Raw genomic sequence first — 20,168 nt, forward strand, 5'->3', positions numbered from 1 at the left:
CATCACATCATACATTTTCTTCTACATTTACTTTTATTCTATTCCTTAACTAATAATGTACTTTTATAATACTTTTTTTTTTTGTAACACTACACAACAAATTGTACATTTATTCTACTTATAACAATTTTATTAAAACCCGTATTCACCCTCAAATGACACTCTATTTCATGTAGGGAGGAGGAGGAAGTATATATTTATAGAACCCTCAAATGACACTCTATTTTATGTAGGGAGGAGGAGGAAGTATATATTTAAAGAACCCTCAAATATATGCGCATGCATTATTGCATTATTTTTCTTGCTAAATGAAATCGACAAGAAACTGAATCTCGTTTTGATTTTTCAATGGTGACTCAGACGATCCTTTAATCGGTCAATCAATTGGAGCACTAGATCAATTGAGGGCCCCACCATATATTCTCATCATACTTTTGTGATGATTACTTTTAGGAGGTTTAGATAAGGTGCGTGAAGCTCGTGGTCTTGAATGGCAGAACACCTAGTATTTAAGCTGGCTAATTTCATCAATATATACAAACTTGTATTACTTCTGTATATTTTGTAATCAAAAGAGAGAAGATGATATCCATGGAAGCTAAAAGTCTTATTATGAGTGCTCTTTTGCTGAGCCTTGTTTTGGGACAAATTCAAGTTGAGGCAGCAACGAGTTGTTGCCCAAACGTCACTGCCAGAAATGCCTATAATGTCTGTCGCCTTGTGCAAACTACAGTGGATGCAAACTTATTAATGGGGGTACATGTCCCACTGGTTGGACTAACGATATTCTCGAAAACACTGGTAAAATAAATCGACTCATCTTGCACCGCTAATTGTTTAGCTTAGAAGATTTCATTTTGATGTGTGATTTAATTGATGCAGTCGATGAATTCTGCAAGTTGGGGTGTGCATCCTCCGTTTGCGCTGCCATAACCACTCTCCAAAATTCTGGTAAAATTAATTACTCCCTCCGTCCACGAATAAAAGCCCTACTTGCACTTAAATTTTTGTCCACCAATTAAAGCCCTATTGTGCTTTATGTACCTTTTTACTCTTCTTCTTTTCCTATATTTACTACCCTTTGCCACTAATGGAGCCACCTTACAACAACTTTATCATTTTTATATTCTATATTTATTACACTTTATCACTAGTGGACCCACCACACAACACCTTTAACACTTTAGTCAACTACTTTATCACTTTAGTCAACTACCCTTATATTTCATCTACAACATCTTTTTTAGCTTTCTTAGTCTCCGTGCCCACCCTCAAACGGGGCTTTAATTCGTGGACGGAGGGAGTACTTTTATTTCTTTTAGTTTTTTGTGGATTCTTCTAATTACTCATGGATTTCTTTTCTTTTGGGTGGGTAGATGCAAGTGAGGTTGTGAATGGAGCAGCTGAAAAATGTAGCCAGGCATGTTCTGCTTTCTGCACCAAGGCTTCTATTAGTGCAGCTTAATTAAACAAGCATGCATGCATGTATATCCACATCGATACCATGTAAAAAGATGATCAAAGGGCTATACATCGCTTTTCTGGCTTTCAATAATTCTCATGTAGTCTGTTGTGCGAAGTTTCCTCGTGTTTGTTTGTGTACGTCTGTCTGTGTCGTAGAAGCCTATATCCTTCTACTTGTCGGTAATTAGTCTCAAGAATGGCACCACTGCGACCTACTACTTCAAGGTGCTCGTTTTGAAATGTTGAATATTTTCTAGTTAATTTGTTGACAAACAAGTTATCGAAATTTAGACATAAACAAAAGTATTAAGTAACATGGTTACTTGCAAAAAAACAATTTATAAACCATAAGTAACATAGTTACGAGCACAAAATAATTAAAGTGACTGATTATTGAAGATAGCAAGAGAGAGTGAGAGAGATTTTCTGTGTTTTCATTCGTAAAACTGATTTACAAGAAGTGATTACAGAAATATATAAACGAAGCTAAGCTTCTGTTATAACAGCTAACTAATCTTTTTAACTCCCTAACTAAATGATGAGCTGGCAGCTAACTAACAACTTTACAAACAGAAACACGATTTACACTTTGAGCTTGAGCTCAACTATACTCTTAACATACTCCCAAGAACTTTTGATCTTCAATCTCCTGGATCTGGTGAAGAAAGGCGAAGCTGATTTCGAAGAGTACAAAAGCGGCTTTCAGGAAGAGGTTTAGTGAAAATGTCTGCAATTTGGTCTTCGGTGGGAACATGGCCAACTTCCACAACCTTGGCCATTACCTTTTCTCTCACAAAGTGCACATCCACCTCTATGTGCTTAGTGCGAGAGTGGAATACTGGATTTGCAGAGAGAGCCACTGCACTAGTGTTATCGCACCAAATCTGATGAGGCTCGGGAACAACCAGACCAAGTTCTTGACAGAGAGACTTCATCCATAAAAGTTCAGTAGTAATATTAGCAAGAGACCTGTATTCAGATTCTGCACTACTTCGAGAGACGACCGGTTGCTTTTTGGCACTCCAAAGCACAAGATTGTCACCAAAAAATACACAATGCCCTCCTGTGGAGCGTCGATCATCTGGGCAGCTGGCGTAATCAGCATCAGCATAACCCACAAGGCGAAGATGAGAAGACGGTGTGAATTGTAGAGCAAGAGAAGAAGTGCCTTTGAGATATCTAAGGACTCTTTTGCATGCAGTCCAATGCATATCAGTAGGTTGAGATAAAAATTGACTTAGCTTGTTTACGGCAAAGGCAATGTCCGGGCGAGTGAGTGTCAAGTATTGAAGGCCACCGATGATACTTCGGTAAAGAGTGGGATCAGAGAATACTTGACCATCAACTTTTGTGAGTTTGGGAGAAGTAACCATGGGAGTAGCACAAGGCTTGCAAGCAGCCATATTGGCCTTGAGAAGCAACTCATGTAGATACTTGCGCTGACATAGAGAATAAGAAGATGGTGATGGTTGTGATACTTCAATTCCCAAAAAATAACTCACTTGTCCAAGATGCTTTAAAGCAAACTTTTCATGTAGTTGAGAGATGAGGCTATCCACAGCAGTTGAGTCATCACCTGTGACTAAAATGTCATCAACATATATGAGTAACAAGAGAAGTTTGCCATTTACAGTCTTGTGAAACATAGAGAAGTCAGAGGCAGAGCGAGTAAAACCAAGATCATAGAGATAACCTCGAATCTTATCATACCAAGCTCGAGGAGCTTGCTTAAGCCCATATAATGATTTTTGAAGCTTACACACATGAGTAGGATTTGAAGGATCCTCAAATCCTTGTGGCTGATGCATATAGATGGTATCTTCCAAGTCACCGTTTAAAAAGGCATTATTGATATCCACTTGTTGAATATGCCACCCTTTTGTTGCTGCTAGAGAGAATAGAAAGCGAATGGTAGAAGCTTTTACAACGGGACTAAAAGTCTGAAGATAGTCGACCCCTGCCACTTGTTCAAAACCACGGGCAACAAGACGAGCTTTGAGCTGATCAAGTGTACCATCAGCCAACGTTTTTATGCGAAACACCCATTTGTTACTTATTACTTTATAGCTGGGATCAGGTGGAAGTAAGATCCAGGTGCCTTTGATGCCGAGAGCAGCAATCTCTTTGTTCATAGCCTCTAACCAACCAGGATGTTGCAATGCTTCTTCAGTGGACAGAGGTAGTGAAGGAAGAGATTGCTTTTCTGAAACATCAGTAGTGAGAGCTTCATAGACAATAAGATCAGTGGTGTTATGCTCACTATTCACATTGACATAAAAAACCTGAGCAGCAAAGCTTTTGGGTTTAAAAATCCCATGTTTGGCACGTGTTAGCATAGAGTGAGTGTTTAACTGTTTTGGTGGAGGTGAAGGCGATGGTGAAGAGATAATGGGAGAGCTGGAAACAAAAGAGGAAATGGCTGATGTATCAGGTGAGGAGGTGATGACATCTGGTGAAGAGGAAGTAGTGGAGGTAGAATGGGTGATAGAGAGAGATGAGGATGAAGTGGGAGATAAAGGAGCTGGAGAGGGAGGTCTAGATATATGAGGAACAACAAAGGTATTTGAGTTGACAGAAGGTGATGAGGGTAGAGGAACAGAAAACATAGAAGCAAAAGGAAACTCAACCTCATTAAAACTTACTGTATCTGAGATATACACTCTTTTGTCAGATCCAAGGCATCTGTATCCTTTATGTGAATCACTATAGCCAAGAAAAATACACTTTGCAGATCGAAATTTAAGCTTGTGATTATTATAAGGTCTTAGATATGGATAACATGCACAACCAAAAACCTTGAGTATAGTGTAGTCAGGAGGTTTTTGAAATAACATTTCAAAAGGGGACTTATGATTAAGAGAAGGGGTAGGTAACCTATTTATGAGAAAGACAGAAGTATGAAATGCATCCCACCAATACTCATAAGGGAGTGTGGATTGAGCTAACATGGTGAGACCTGTGTCAACTAAATGCTGGTGTTTTCTCTCAATTCGACCATTTTGTTGGTGAATATAGGGGCAGGGGTGTTGGAAATGTGTGCCTAAGTTTTTAAGGTGAGTAACTAGTGGGCGAAATTCTCCCCCCCAATCTGTCTGTAAGGCTTTAACTGGTAGTTTGAATTGACACAGGATATGAGCTAAAAATTGATGAACAACTAAGGCTGCTTGAGATTTCAGTGTTAAAGGAAAAATCCATGTATATCTAGTGTAATCATCTACAAAGGCTATATAGTACTTATATCCATTTGTAGAGGGAGTGTGTGCAGGACCCCACAAATCAGAATATACTAAGTCAAAAGGAGCTTTAGAAGTAACAGCCTGTGTAATGTGAGACTTTTGGTGTAGTTTTCCCAGTTTACAAGCTTCACAAAAATTAAGCTCAGAAATATGACAAGGAATCTTAAGAGATTTGCAGACTTTTGCTAAAGCATAAGTTCCTGGATGACCAAGACTTTGATGCAGTGTATTCATAGAAGTTTTACAGATGCCAGCAAATGACTTTGAGCTATTACACACTACAGAAGTTTGAACATGATTGGTATCACTTTTATTTCTAGAAACAACAGTAGTCAAAGCAGATGGGTTACATGAAGATTTACACGAAGAATGAAAGTGGCTGGACTTATAGAGTGAGGAGAGATCAAGCTGGTACAAGCCTTTAGAGAGTCTGCCCTTCAGGAGTATCTTGTTTGTTTGGTTGTCCTTGATGAAACAAGAATCATGGTTAAATTCAATGGTAACATGATTGTCTTTTGTGAACTGAGATATACTTAGGAGATTTTTAGTAATTTGTGGAACATAGAGAATGTTATTTAGCAAAAGAGAGTGATGAGGGGAAGATATAGAATTTGAACCAATAGAGGAGATAGGAATAGATGTACCATTTCCAACCACAAGATTTTCAGAACCAGTGTAGTCATTGCATATTGCTAGGTTGTTCATGTCATTAGTGATGTGAGCAGTAGCCCCACTGTCCACATACCAGTTGCTATCACCATTGAAGTTTTCCTGAGAAAGCAAGGCATCATAGGAGTTGTTAGAATCAGAATAGTAGGCTTGAGGAGAGGGGGCTGAATTCTCAGTGAAGTTGATGTCAAAACGCTTGAAACATTTTATGGCCACATGACCATTGCGGCCACATAATTGGCAAGTAATTGTTTTGCCAGAAGAAGATCTGCCACCACGATTTGAAGAACCTCCTCGGTTAGAACTATTGAAGCCTCTGCCTCCTCTGTAAGCAATGTTGGCTGAAGGTTCAAAGGAAGTGAGCAGCATAGATTGCTGCTGTTGTAGCCTTAGTTCATATGCTTGGAACGCATATTGAACATCTTGAAGATTCTGATTCTCGGAGTGATGCATGAGACTGACAACCAAGGACTCATACTCAGAGCCAATACCTGCCAAGATGTACATAATCAGTTCATCATCACTGATATGTTGCCCAACCGCTGACAACTGATCCGCATAGCTACGCATTTTCAGAAAATAGTCATCCACAGACATAGAGCCTTTCTTAGTTGATTGAAGCAGCTGGCGAAGATGCATAATTCTCGCCTTGGAGTTGGACATGAATAATCGTTCCAATATATTCCAGAGATCACTAGCAGTAGTGCAACGCACAACGTGACCAAGCATTGACTCGCCAAGTGAGGAGAGAAGCCAGCTCAGAAGGAACTGATCTTTGCGATGCCAGATCTCAAAATCTGGATTAGATCTGGCCATACCAGAGGAAGAAGCAGGAAGAAACGGCGAAGGAGCAGCAGCGGAGGTGGAAATGAAGCAATCAAATCCATGCGCATGGATCGTGGAAAGTGTTTGAGCACGCCAAAAAACATAATTTGTGCGGTCCAGCTTGATGATTGTAGGAAAATGGGGGAGATGAGGAGAAGAAGATCGCGAATCCATCGCAAAACCAGATCGGGGAAGAAAAGAATTCACAGAAGAATCGAGAAGAATATAGTGTGAAAAATAGAAATCGATCGAGAATTGATCGAGATGAAGATCGATTCACGCATAGAATTCGATCTTCAGGAACTGGCGATTGATACCATATTGAAGATAGCAAGAGAGAGTGAGAGAGATTTTCTGTGTTTTCATTCGTAAAACTGATTTACAAGAAATGATTACAGAAATATATAAACGAAGCTAAGCTTCTGTTATAACAGCTAACTAATCTTTTTAACTCCCTAACTAAATGATGAGCTGGCAGCTAACTAACAACTTTACAAACAGAAACACGATTTACACTTTGAGCTTGAGCTCAACTATACTCTTAACACTGATACACCCTCCTCCCCAGCTCTTAGTAATCCTTTGAGAGTGGCACAGGTAACAAAGTGGTTGGATGTGTCGTGAGTGGAACAAGGGTCTCACCTACTTCTGCTAAAAATAGAAATTGAAACCGAAATATGGCACGGTCAAAAAAGGAACTAAGGAACTAGGATACTAAAAGGTGGGACGAGTGGAGTATATAACATCCAATTCTAGATATTTAATGTAGACAAGCTCTTCTTAAACTTCTTCCTCTTGTTCATATATGTTTGTCTTGTTGATCAGTTTCTAACGCTCATGTACAAGATTATATCTCTTCAATATGTTTGTAAGGAAATGTATCTTCAAAGAACGATGCATTTCTTGACTCATTATTAATTGTATTCTATACTAGATTCGTGCACAATAAGAAATGTATATGCATTACTATTTTTATTAGCATATATAGGCATCTATTGACTGTATGCGTCACACGTACACCAAAAGAACAAAATGAAACAAGAAGAAGATTTGTGGCTATTAGGAATAAGTGAGAGAATTTGGTTGGACGAAATCGAATTCATCGAAAAGAAGTAGGGAAAATCTGCCGCAAACATCTGTACTGATTGTGTGTTTCATTTTTCAAAATTTCTTTGTTGTTAGTTTTATTTTTATTTTTTAGTTTTCTGGAATTTTTCATTTTATTCTGACTGTTATGGTCCGTTAATCTTTATTGCTATTAGTATGATCGAGCTGGATAGTCGATTCTAAGTTCATTGCATGTTTCTTTTTCTACACCAAGAATATTATTCCATTCGTCCATGAAATGAGTACCCATTTGTGGACATTATGAATTTTAAGAACATGCAACACCCTAATGTAGTCGAAACCTTTTAGTAATAGGAAAATCTAGCCATACAAATAAAAATATAGAAATAATAGCATTTCTGACTAAAATATCCTTTTAGTGTGTAACAGTATATTTTTTACATTGTTACACACTTTTTCGCTTCTAAAAGGTGTGTAATAATGTTTTTTACACCGTTACACACTTTGTCGCAATTACACATTTTTACGTTATTACACACTTTTATGAAAAAATGTGTCACGAATTATGAAAAAGTGTGTGACAATGTATTTTACATTGTTACACACTTTTTTGCAATTACACACTTTTACGTTATTACACATTTTTGCAAAAACGTGTGTACCTGCATTAAGAGTATAATTGTATATTTACATTAAAAAATGCTAGTTTTTCCATATTTTTATTTGGGTGGATATTTTTTATTTTTCTTATACAAGAAGGGCTAATTAAGTACATTCTAAGAAATGGTATTGAATGTGGTGTTAGTGGAATAAGGTTTCATTTTTTGATATTCCTAATTAATTAAGAGCTATGTGAGGTTATATACTTGCTAAAAAGGAAAATGGATACTCATTTTATGCACGGACTAAAAAGGAAATATAGGTACTAATTTCATGGATGAAGGGAGTATTATATAATAATTAATTGAAAATTTATTTATACAAAAATAAGATATCCAAAGTTATAAATATTTAGAAAGAGAAACAGAAGGATAGGAGAGAGAAAGAAAGGTAACCTCCACAAACTGACCGATGCACCCCATCGATGGCAGTTGGATTGAACATTTTATCGAACAGCTTATGCTCAGCCTCTCCCTTGGCAGTTGGATCGAACATTTTATCGAACACCTCTTGCTCAACCTCGTCGTGTTCGCTCAGCTCAAGTTTTGGTCGTTCAATACGTGCAGTACTTTTAGATCTGGGTTTCTCGAGACAGCAGTGGTTTCCAAATTAAAAGTTTGGGATTCAAGTTGAGTGCATTCTTGGATGATCAGCTTCTCAACCGTGTTAGAGCTTTGCAAAGTAATACAATTAACCCTCTAAAATAATACTCAATAAACTAATAGACAAATTGTAAAGAATAGCATCAATACATATAACACGAATTAATTTCTTGATAATCATTAGCTGGAATGTAAAGCAACTATTTCACTTCTTATATATTTTTCCCTCCACCATGAACATAATGCAGAACATGCAAAAATTATTGTAACCAAAACCAAATTACTTTCATATTATATGACTAAATCTTGAAATTATGTTATCATCAGTAAGTTTAGAAAATTTTATTTTGAAAACAACGCAAATATTGTAGAGATATATATTTTATCTCGTCGAATAAAATATTTTGGGGATCGTCATTGATGGAAAACCATATTAGGAACCATCATTATTGAAAAACGCTGAAAGTTCGGGATTTTTTTTTTTTTTATCGTTTTTTGTCACTAAATTTTGTATAGCGAGACATCTATAAAAAAATTTGAAAGTTCGTGAGTTTTTAGAAAAAAATAAAAATTCAGAACATATTATAAAAAACGCTGAAAATTTAGGACATAAAACACTATTAACTATTTATCTTAGTTTAATGAGCATCATGACAGGTATATCCGCTCCGCTCATTAAACTGTTTAGCTTGAGAGTATATTAAATCCCTGCCATGCATCCCATCAACTAGAATATAATAAATTAAATCTTTCAATTTAAGATATATTTTAATATTGTAGCTTTAGATAATGGAGCGACAAACTTCACCTATCTCAAGGGAAAAGTTATGCTAATAAAGTAAGGCATCAGTTTTACAGCTTAAAAGCATGTTGCTATTATTGCATAGCCTTTGAGTGCTTATCTATCATTGCGTTAAAAAATGGAGTGCAATTCACGTGCAAATTAAATATGTTGTAGCTAAGCAAATTAGCATAACTTTTCCAAAAAAAAATAATATTCTAATAATTAACGGGAAACAAGGGAAATGATTTGCAATAGCAGAAAAAGATTATGTTAATTATTATGGGGTACCTGAAATAACATTTCTATTATTAATTACAAAATGATCAAATAGATGTATTTTATGTAATACTCTTTCTCCCATTCATTATGTCTAGGTAGTGATGAACACCGAGATTAAGAATAAAGAGTAGAAATAGTAAATGGGTAGGTGGCACCACTTTTGAGGAGTTTTGAAGGATTAGTTCATTCATTATTTGGATTTATTGGGCTTAATAACAACCATAAAAATGAACCTCAATTAATTCTCACGGTTCATTCAAAAGAAATATGTTTATTATACGTACACACAGGGACGGAGCCAGGGGGGGCTAGGGGGGGCTAGAGCCCCCTCCCAAATTTTGAGTTTTTTTTTTTTTTAAATATATAGATATATGTTTATACCTATTATAAAATAATTTTGTTTTATAAAAGAGTATTTGGTTATTATATACTCTCATATATACTTAATTTAAGGATAATTCTGTTATTTAAAACTATATAATCTATGAAATATTGTTTGTTATTATCACTATTATACTTGTCTTTTAATAAAAAAATGCCTAATATGTATGAAATGCTAAAAAAAATATAATGTATTGAAACTAATTCGTAATATATAGAAAATATATGATCTATGAACATGTTGTTTGTTATTATTATTATTATGCTTTCCTTTTAATAAAAAATGTCTTAAATATACGGAATGTCCAAAAAAAGTTTTGTGATATATTGAAACTATATAATCTATGAAAATATTGTTCATTATTATTAGTATTATGCTGCGTACACATGTATATTTATCTTTGCAAAGCAATTTATTAAGGCCCGATATAAAAAATTTAATTCTTTTAAAATTTGATTTTAACTAGGGATGCAACTACGTACATACACCCAAGTTCAAAATATAAATCAAGCATGATAATTTAATATTTTCAAATCACCAAAAATAAACAATTTAATACAAATAAAAAGCGCGGCGTTACAACCATCGTCCACGGAAAAGAGTTCTACTTATCTTTTTTATTTTGTACAAGAAAAAAAGTCTCATTTAATTTTTTGAATCACCACATCATACATTTTCTTCTACATTTACTTTTATTATATTCTTTAACTAATAATGTAATTTTATAATACTTTTTTTTTATAACACTACACAACAAATTGTACATTTATTCTACTTATAACAATTTTATTAAAACCCGTATTCACCCTCAAATGACACTCTATTTCATGTAGGGAGGAGGAGGAAGTATATATTTATAGATAACATATATGCGCATGCATTATTGCATTATTTTTCTTGCTAAATGAAATCGACAAGAAACTGAATCTCGTTTTGATTTTTCAATGGTGACTCAGACGATCCTTTAATCGGTCAATCAATTGGTAGCACTAGATCAATTGAGGGCCCCAACATATATTCTCATCATACTTTTGTATGTATCTAGCTGCTTCCAATCACATAATTATTCAAATATGTGATGATTACTTTTAGGAGGTTTAGATAAGGTGCGTGAAGCTCGTGGTCTTGAATGGCAGAACACCTAGTATTTAAGCTGGCTAATTTCATCAATATATACAAACTTGTATTACTTCTGTATATTTTGTAATCAAAAGAGAGAAGATGATATCCATGGAAGCTAAAAGTCTTATTATGAGTGCTCTTTTGCTGAGCCTTGTTTTGGGACAAATTCAAGTTGAGGCAGCAACGAGTTGTTGCCCAAACGTCACTGCCAGAAATGCCTATAATGTCTGTCGCCTTGTGCAAACTACAGTGGATGCAAACTTATTAATGGGGGTACATGTCCCACTGGTTGGACTAACGATATTCTCGAAAACACTGGTAAAATAAATCGACTCATCTTGCACCGCTAATTGTTTAGCTTAGAAGATTTCATTTTGATGTGTGATTTAATTGATGCAGTCGATGAATTCTGCAAGTTGGGGTGTGCATCCTCCGTTTGCGCTGCCATAACCACTCTCCAAAATTCTGGTAAAATTAATTACTTTTATTTCGTTTAGTTTTTTGTGGATTCTTCTAATTACTTATGGATTTCTTTTCTTTTGGGTGGGTAGATGCAAGTGAAGTTGTGAATGGAGCAGCTGAAAAATGTAGCCAGGCATGTTCTGCTTTCTGCACCAAGGCTTCTGTTAGTGCAGCTTAATTAAACAAGCATGCATGCATGTATATCCACATCGATACCATGTAAAAAGATGATCGAAGGGGTATACATCGCTTTTCTGGCTTTCAATAATTCTCATGTAGTCTGTTGTGCGAAGTTTCTTCGTGTTTGTTTGTGTACGTCTGTCTGTGTCGTAGAAGCCTATATCCTTCTACTTGTCGGTAATTAGTCTCAAGAATGGCACCACTGCGACCTACTACTTCAAGGTGCTCGTTTTGAAATGTTGAATATTTTCTAGTTAATTTGTTGACAAACAAGTTATCGAAATTTAGACATAAACAAAATTAAATTTACCAACAATATATACTACTCCCTCCGTCCGCCAAAAGTATTCGACAATTACTATATTTGGCGTCCGCAAAAAGTATTCCACTCTCCTTTTTAAGTCATGGTACCACACATCTCATAAAGTGGTGGGATCCTTTCTCCACTACATCAACATCATCTCCAATTTTATTAAACTCCATGCCCAGCCAAAGTGGAATACTTTTGGTTGACGGAGAGAGTATTAAGTAACATGGTTACTTGCAAAAAAACAATTTATAAACCATAAGTAACATAGTTGCGAGCACAAAATAATTAAAGTGACTGATACACCCTCCACCCCAGCTCTTAGTAATCTTTTTAGAGTGGCACAGGTAACAAAGTGGTTGGATGTGTCGTGAGTGGAACAAGGGTCTCACCTACTTCTACTAAAAATAAAAATTGAAACCGAAATATGGCACGGTCAAAAAAGGAACTAAGGAACTAGGATACTAAAAGGTGGGACGAGTGGAGTATATAACATCCAATTCTAGATATTTAATGTAGACAAGCTCTTCTTAAACTTCTTCCTCTTGTTCATATATGTCTGTCTTGTTGATCAGTTTCGAACGCTCATGTACAAGATTATATCTCTTCAATATGTTTGTAAGGAAATGTATCTTCAAAGAACGATGGATTTCTTGACTCATTATTAATTATATTCTATACTAGATTCGTGCACAATAAGAAATGTATATGCATTACTATTTTTATTAGCATATATATAGGCATCTAATGACTGTATGCGTCACACACACCAAAAGAACAAAATGAAACAAGAAGATTTGTGGCTATTAGGAATAAGTGAGAGAATTTGGTTGGACGAAATCGAATTCATCGAAAAGAAGTAGGGAAAATCTGCCGCAAACATCTGTACCGATTGTGTGTTTCATTTTTCAAAATTTCTTTGTTAGTTTTATTTTTATTTTTTAGTTTTCTGGAATTTTTCATTTTATTCTGACCGTTATGGTCCGTTAATCTTTATTGCTATTAGTATGATCGAGCTGGATAGTCGATTCTAAGTTTATTGCATGTTTCTTTTTCCACACCAAGAATATATATTACTCCATTCGTCCATGAAATGAGTACCCATTTGTGGACACCATGGATTTTAAGAAGTGTGAGACAATGTATTTTACACTGTTACACACTTTTTCGTAATTACACACTTTTACGTTATTACACAATTTTGCTAAAAATTGTGTACCTGCATTAAGGGTATAATTGTATATTTACGTTAAAAAATGCTAGTTTTTCCATATTTTTATTTGGGTGGACATTTTTTCCTTTTCTTGTACGAGAAGGGTTAATTAAGCCCATTTTAAGAAATAGGGTATTGAATGTGGTGTTAGTGGAATAAGGGTCTCATCTTTTGATATTCCTAATTAATTAAGAGCTATGTGAGGTTATATACTTGCTAAAAAGGGAAATGAATACTTCTTTTATACACGGACTAAAAAGGATATATAGGTACTCATTTTGTGGATGAAGGGAGTATTATAAAATAATTAATTGAAAATTTATTGGACAATTAATGCTAACGAAATAAAAAAGAAGAAATCCAAAGTTATAAATATTTAGAAAGAAAAACAGAAGGATAGGAGAGAGAAAGAAAGGTAACCTCCACAAACTGACCGATGCACCCCATCGATGGCAGTTGGATTGAACATTTTATCGAACAGCTTATGCTCAGCCTCTCCCTTGGCAGTTGGATCGAACATTTTATCGAACACCTCTTGCTCAACCTCGTCGTGTTCGCTCAGCTTACAAAACAAAAGGTTTGAACTTTGTAACTAACAATCTTGGATGATGAATGATTCTAATAACCAGCTGCCACTCTAACTTCAAAGTTGGGACTTGCCAACCTCTGCAGTCTTTCATTTCTGTTCTGAAGTAGAACTCGAACATGAAGCTCAAGTTGGTCTCCATATAAATCCTCTTGTTCTTCTACTATCTTTTTCGCTGACACTACCGCTGATTCACTGCAATATTTCAAACGAATTGATTTCGGCGTTGGTATCTCTCCAACTTCTGAAGGGATCTCCTCCAATTCTTCCAAATCTCAAAGACGAAGCTCCTGGAGAAGTGGATGTTGGGAAATTAGACGCAACTAATTCCGCCCGGGATCAAGTGTGACTCAATATTGTGGATATCGACCGATATGAAACGAGAAGAAAAAATGACACCGATATTTTTAACGTGGTTCGGCCAAACTGCCTACGTCCACGGACCCACACCAATATATTAGAGAATCTCAAAAGGAGGAGTACAACAAAAATACCACACTGTATTTTGTATATGCCTACGCAGAGGCTATCTCTCAACTCACTTTTATCACTCGTGTATAACTTCCACACTGAAGTTTTCTCTCACAAGAATTTTCTCTCTCTCTATCTCTTTCTCTATCTCTCTCTAGCTGAAAGTTAGATTGTTGTTTTGGTGTGTCTTTGGGATGTTGCTGCGAGGATCATTTATAGGCAAATGGTGGAGGTGGTAGGTGGCAAATGATGGTAGGTGGCAAATGGTGGAGGTGGTAGGTGGCTACCTACCTCTATTTTTCTAACAATCTCCCACTTGAAGACTGATTTCAATCTGTCTTCACACCTCGATCAACGCAGCAGCCTTTCTGTCTTTGTCATTCTAGCAAACCAATTGAAGCTGAGCACAACTTCAATTTATCAATGGTTACTGCCTTTGTAAGCATGTCGGCTGGATTTTGAGCTCCTTGGATCTTTTCAAGTATTAACACCTCATCCTCCAACAGAGATCTGATGAAATGATAACGAAGTCCAATATGCTTCGTTCTAGAATGAAATGCTGAATTCTTTGCCAGATGTATCGCACTCTGACTATCGCTGTGCAAGACATTCTTCGTCTGATCAAAACCCAATTCTGCCAACAACCCTTGTAACCAGATCATTTCTTTGCTAGCCTCGGTGATTGCCACGTACTCTGCTTCTGTAGTGGATAAAGCAACAATCTTTTGTATCTGCGAGATCCAACTAACAGCAGTCGTGCCAACAGTAAAGACATAACCGGTAGTGCTTCTCCTGCGATCTACCTCACCGGCAAAATCTGCATCTACAAAACCTTGTAGTGCTACATCACCTCGTCGAAAGCATAAGCATCTATCAGTAGATCCACGTAGATATCTCAATATCCACTTTACTGCTTCCCAATGCTGCTTTCCTGGATTTGCCATAAATCTGCTCACAACTCCCACTGCATGAGCGATATCTGGTCTAGTACAGACCATGGCATACATCAGACTTCCAATGGCTGAGGCGTAAGGAATTTTAGCCATGAAGTCTCTTTCCTCCTTAGTCTTTGGAGAGTGCTCTTTGGATAGGCGGAAATGGTTAGCTAATGCTGAGCTAACCGGCTTAGCACTGCTCATGTTGAATCTTTGCAAGATTCGATTGACGTAGTTGGCCTGAGACAACTGCAAAACATCTTTTTGCTTGTCTCTGTAAATTCTCATCCCAAGAATTTGCTTTGCTTCTCCTAAGTCCTTCATCTCGAACTCCGCTGAAAGCTGCCTTTTCAACTTCTTGATTTCGTTCAAGTCTGAGCCGGCTACTAACATGTCATCAACATAAAGTAGCAAGATGATATAGCTGGACTCGAACCTCTTGAAGTAACAACAATGGTCAGCATTGCACTTCATGTAGCCATTTTTCTGCATGAATCCATCAAACTTCTTGTACCATTGCTTTGGAGCTTGCTTCAAGCCATACAGGCTCTTTTTCAACTTGCACACCAGCTTCTCCTTTCCTTTGACAGAGAATCCATCTGGTTGTTGCATGTATATTTCCTCCTCTAAGTCACCATTGAGGAAAGCAGTTTTCACATCTAACTGCTCTAGATGCAAGTCCTCCGTTGCGACAATACTCAGGACCGATCGGATTGTTGTCAACTTTACAACCGGAGCAAAGATATCTGTGTAGTCAATTCCTTCTTTCTGTTGGAAACCTTTGACTACCAATCTTGCCTTATATCGCTTTGAACCATCATGCTCTTCTTTGATTCTGTACACCCATTTGTTGTGTAGAGCTTTCTTTCCTTTGGGCAACTCAACTAGTTCCCACGTCATATTAGAGATAAGAGATTTTATCTCTTCTTTCATTGCAAGCTCCCACTTGACAGAATCTCCGACTTGACATGCTTCTTCATAGAATTCAGGTTCACCAGCATCGGTCAGTAACATCTGATTCATGTACTTCCTGTTTGGAACATGAGGTCGAGATGACCTCCTGGGTATTGGAGTTGGAGCTGGAACTGGAGACTGTGGTGGATCAGCCTCAGAGTTGGGCTCCTCCGTCTGCAAACCTTCATCTGTTTGCTTTGATGTACTGCACTCTGCAGTATCATCTGGATCAACGTATGTTGGATCGTCACTTGTTGTGTCGGTGGACTGCACTGCATTCCTGTCCTTGTACATCACATTTTCATTGAATATGACATTCCTGCTTCGAATGACCTTCCTGTTTTTGTCATCCCAAAAACGGTACCCGAACTCATCTCCACCATATCCAATGAAAGTACATTTTAGTGATTTGGAGTCGAGCTTACTCCTGGCATTATCACTAATGTGTACATACGCGACACAACCAAATACTTTCAAGTGAGAAAGTTTAATTTCTTTGCCGCTCCAAACTTCCTCAGGTATTCTGTACTCCAATGGTACAGATGGCCCATGGTTAACGAGATATGCCGCTGTGTTGACAGCTTCTGCCCAAAATTGTGTTGGCAGTCCTGCATGTATCCTCATGCTCCTAGCTCTTTCTGTCAACGTCCGGTTCATGCGTTCTGCAACTCCATTTTGTTGTGGTGTCCCTGGCAACGTCCTTTCTAACTTGATGCCATCCTGGTAACAAAATTTCTTGAACGCCATATCTTCGTATTCTCCACCATTATCGGATCTCAACTTCTTTATCCGTAAGCCAGTTTCATTTTCCACCATGGCCTTCCACTTCTTGAACGCCTCGAACACCTCTGACTTGTGTCTCAAGAAGTAAACCCACACCTTTCTCGAGTGGTCATCGATGAAAGTCACAAAGTAAGACTTTCCGCCATTGGATGAAACTGCTGCTGGGCCCCAAACATCTGTGTGGACTAACTCAAGCTTTACTTGCTTCGGAGTTCTACCACTGGTATTGAAACTCACCCTCTTCTGCTTCCCGTAGATACAACTTTCGCAAAAGTCTATATCAACAGACTGAAGCTCTAGTAGTTTCCCTTTCGAATGCATATACTTGAGCCCTTTCTGGCTCATGTGCCCAAGTCTTTGGTGCCACAAATTTGCATTCTTCTTGCTATCAGCAACTGCAATTGTCACACACGCATTCATCGTTGTGTATAGGCTTCCAGTATCCTTGCCTAGTGATTTGGATCCTGGAGCTCTGCCTGCCATTCCTTGACTTGCTCCGTCCACGCCCTTGACTTCTGTTTGAGTTTCTGCCTCTGCTTTCTGCATTTAAAGCGGCACCTGAAGTGGAGACTACATCTGACTGCCTCCGGATCTCCTCGGTTAAGATCATGCTCACGACATCATCGAACTTCATTTTGGACTTACCGGCAGAGCTGCTAATGGCCGTGACTGTGCCATTCCAGCTCTCAGGTAACTGCCCAAGAATTAACAAAGCCCGGACCTCATCATCGAATTCGATGTCCACCGTGGTAAGTTGGTCTGTCACTTCGTTGAACTCGTTCAAATGTTCTCCAAATCTTCCGCTCTCCGTCATTTTCATATTGAACAATTTCTTGATCAAATGAACTTTATTTACTGCAGATGGCTGCTCGTACATGCTGGATAAAGCTTTCATGAGAGACGCTGTTGTCTTCTCATGCTTTATGTTGAAGGCGACTGACTTTGATAAGGTCAGTCTGATTGCGCCGAGTGCTTTTCGATCAAGCACCTCCCACTCGTCGTCCTTCATATCCACTGGCTTTTCCTTCAAGGGCTTATACAGGTCCTTCTGGTACAAGTAATCCTCCATTTGCATTTTCCAAAATCCAAAATTCACACCATTGAATTTCTCCATTTTGGAAATTTTATCGTCTGTCGACATTGCTCCCACTCGATCAAAAAACCACGATAATTTTCTCAAAAAATTCGTTTCTGATGTGGAGGTTCAGTTTACACTGCAACCACAGAGCATACTAAGAATTTTAAAAGAATAATTACCGTTGCGCAAGAAAAAAAAATTTTCGCCACCAACGTGGCTCTGATACCAGTTGTTGGGAAATTAGACGCAACTAATTCCGCCCGGGATCAAGTGTGACTCAATATTGTGGATATCGACCGATATGAAACGAGAAGAAAAAATGACACCGATATTTTTAACGTGGTTCGGCCAAACTGCCTACGTCCACGGACCCACACCAATATATTAGAGAATCTCAAAAGGAGGAGTACAACAAAAATACCACACTTTATTTTGTATATGCCTACGCAGAGGCTATCTCTCAACTCACTTTTATCACTCGTGTATAACTTCCACACTGAAGTTTTCTCTCACAAGAATTTTCTCTCTCTCTCTCTCTTTCTCTATCTCTCTCTAGCTGAAAGTTAGATTGTTGTTTTGGTGTGTCTTTGGGATGTTGCTGCGAGGATCATTTATAGGCAAATGGTGGAGGTGGTAGGTGGCAAATGATGGTAGGTGGCAAATGGTGGAGGTGGTAGGTGGCTACCTACCTCTATTTTTCTAACAGTGGAAAGTGGGAGCTCTCTGCCATCGTCCAATTTTTTAGACCACTACTCCAGTCCAATTGTAGTAGCTTGAGGCTCTAGAATTGGCCCTCAATAGTGTCCCACTTGCCTATTTTGAAGGTACCATATTGTAATACCGACTTCTGAAGAAGGGCAACCACCCTATCTTTTCCAATATCTCTACCAATTCCAGATGAAAACAGTAAATGAATGTTAACTTCAACTTCTTGAGGGAGTGTGGGAAACTAATCCTCTGCAAATACTCATCGTATTCAAAATAGATGTGGCAATACAAGTTTTCCAATTTACTCAGACACTGAAGATAGCTCAAACATTTTGCTCTCTGTTTCAATTTACTCAAACTACTCTTGATGAGACAACCCTCCATATCTTCCAATTGGTAAATTAGATGCAATTTCTTGACATTGGGAATTCTTTGAACCACCTCCTCATTCAAATACAAATTCTTTGCTCCTCTGAGTGTTTGTAGATTCTCCATGATAACCATCTTGCACTCGGAGGATCTGGGAGAATCAATCCTGCATCTACAAACTCGAGATCAGGCCAACGACAATCTCCACATCTATTCATATCCCAAGACGTATCGAGTGACTGATAAACTATTAACGTATATAGATTCCAAATCAAATTGATCGAAGATGGGAATTTGGACTTCCAATGAAGTCTAACAGCAATGTGCCGTGAGTTCACCAATTGAAAAACATCGCCTAGGAAATGAATACCACCTTCGATAGTCTTATCTCGTCGATGTGTATCTCTGTCATATTCTTTGAATGTTCTCAACAATCTAAAATTCTGAGGCCTTTCAAAGTTTATCCCCTCGTCATCACATATTATAGAATGAGCATGTGACAAAGATCTCGAGACTTCCAGCATACTCCCAACATTTTTAAAAACAACCCGACGTTCGTTATCTATGACTGAAGGAGACTTTTCTATGACCACTCTCCAAAATTCTGGTAAAATTAATTACTTTTATTTCTTTTTAGTATTTTGTGGATTCTTCTAATTACTCATGGATTTCTTTTCTTTTGGGTGGGTAGATGCAAGTGAAGTTGTGAATGGAGCAGTTGAAAAATGTAGCCAGGCATGTTCTGCTTTTTGCACCAAGGCTTCTATTATTGCAGCTTAATTAAACAAGCATGCATGCATGTATATCCACATAGATACCATGTAAAGATGATCGAAGGGCTATACATCGCTTTTCTGGCTTTCAATAATTCTCATGTAGTCTGTTGTGTAAAGTTTCTTTGTGTTTGTTTGTGTACGTCTGTCTGTGTCGTAGAAGGCTATATCCTTCTCAGTGGCGGAACTACGTTATAGGGTAGTGGGGCAATTGCCCCTCCTAAATTTTTTTTTTAGTATAGGTAATATATTAATATA

At 37.5% G+C, this 20,168-nt stretch overlaps 3 protein-coding genes and 1 long non-coding RNA gene across 4 annotated transcripts in view; 3 read left to right on the top strand and 1 right to left on the bottom strand.

The window, feature by feature from the left end:
• Positions 1–20,168, bottom strand: part of LOC130994894 (uncharacterized) — a 1,167,164-nt gene that overhangs the window by 1,130,792 nt on the left and 16,204 nt on the right. The window lies entirely within an intron of this gene.
• Positions 494–1,737, top strand: LOC130994966 (probable thionin-2.4). The gene is given in 4 exon segments (XM_057920183.1): positions 494–715; positions 718–801; positions 883–951; positions 1,377–1,737. Coding segments are annotated over 4 exon segments (375 nt in total). The 5' UTR covers positions 494–582; the 3' UTR covers positions 1,466–1,737.
• Positions 11,107–12,003, top strand: LOC130994965 (probable thionin-2.4). The gene is given in 4 exon segments (XM_057920182.1): positions 11,107–11,323; positions 11,326–11,409; positions 11,491–11,559; positions 11,643–12,003. Coding segments are annotated over 4 exon segments (375 nt in total). The 5' UTR covers positions 11,107–11,190; the 3' UTR covers positions 11,732–12,003.
• LOC130994982 (uncharacterized) lies at positions 18,771–20,052 on the top strand. Its single transcript, XR_009091955.1, has 2 exons — positions 18,771–19,744; positions 19,829–20,052. It is a non-coding gene; the product is annotated as an uncharacterized LOC130994982 (long non-coding RNA).

This window comes from Salvia miltiorrhiza, chromosome 7, assembly GCF_028751815.1.
Source record: "Salvia miltiorrhiza cultivar Shanhuang (shh) chromosome 7, IMPLAD_Smil_shh, whole genome shotgun sequence".
NCBI classification, from domain to species: domain Eukaryota; kingdom Viridiplantae; phylum Streptophyta; class Magnoliopsida; order Lamiales; family Lamiaceae; genus Salvia; species Salvia miltiorrhiza.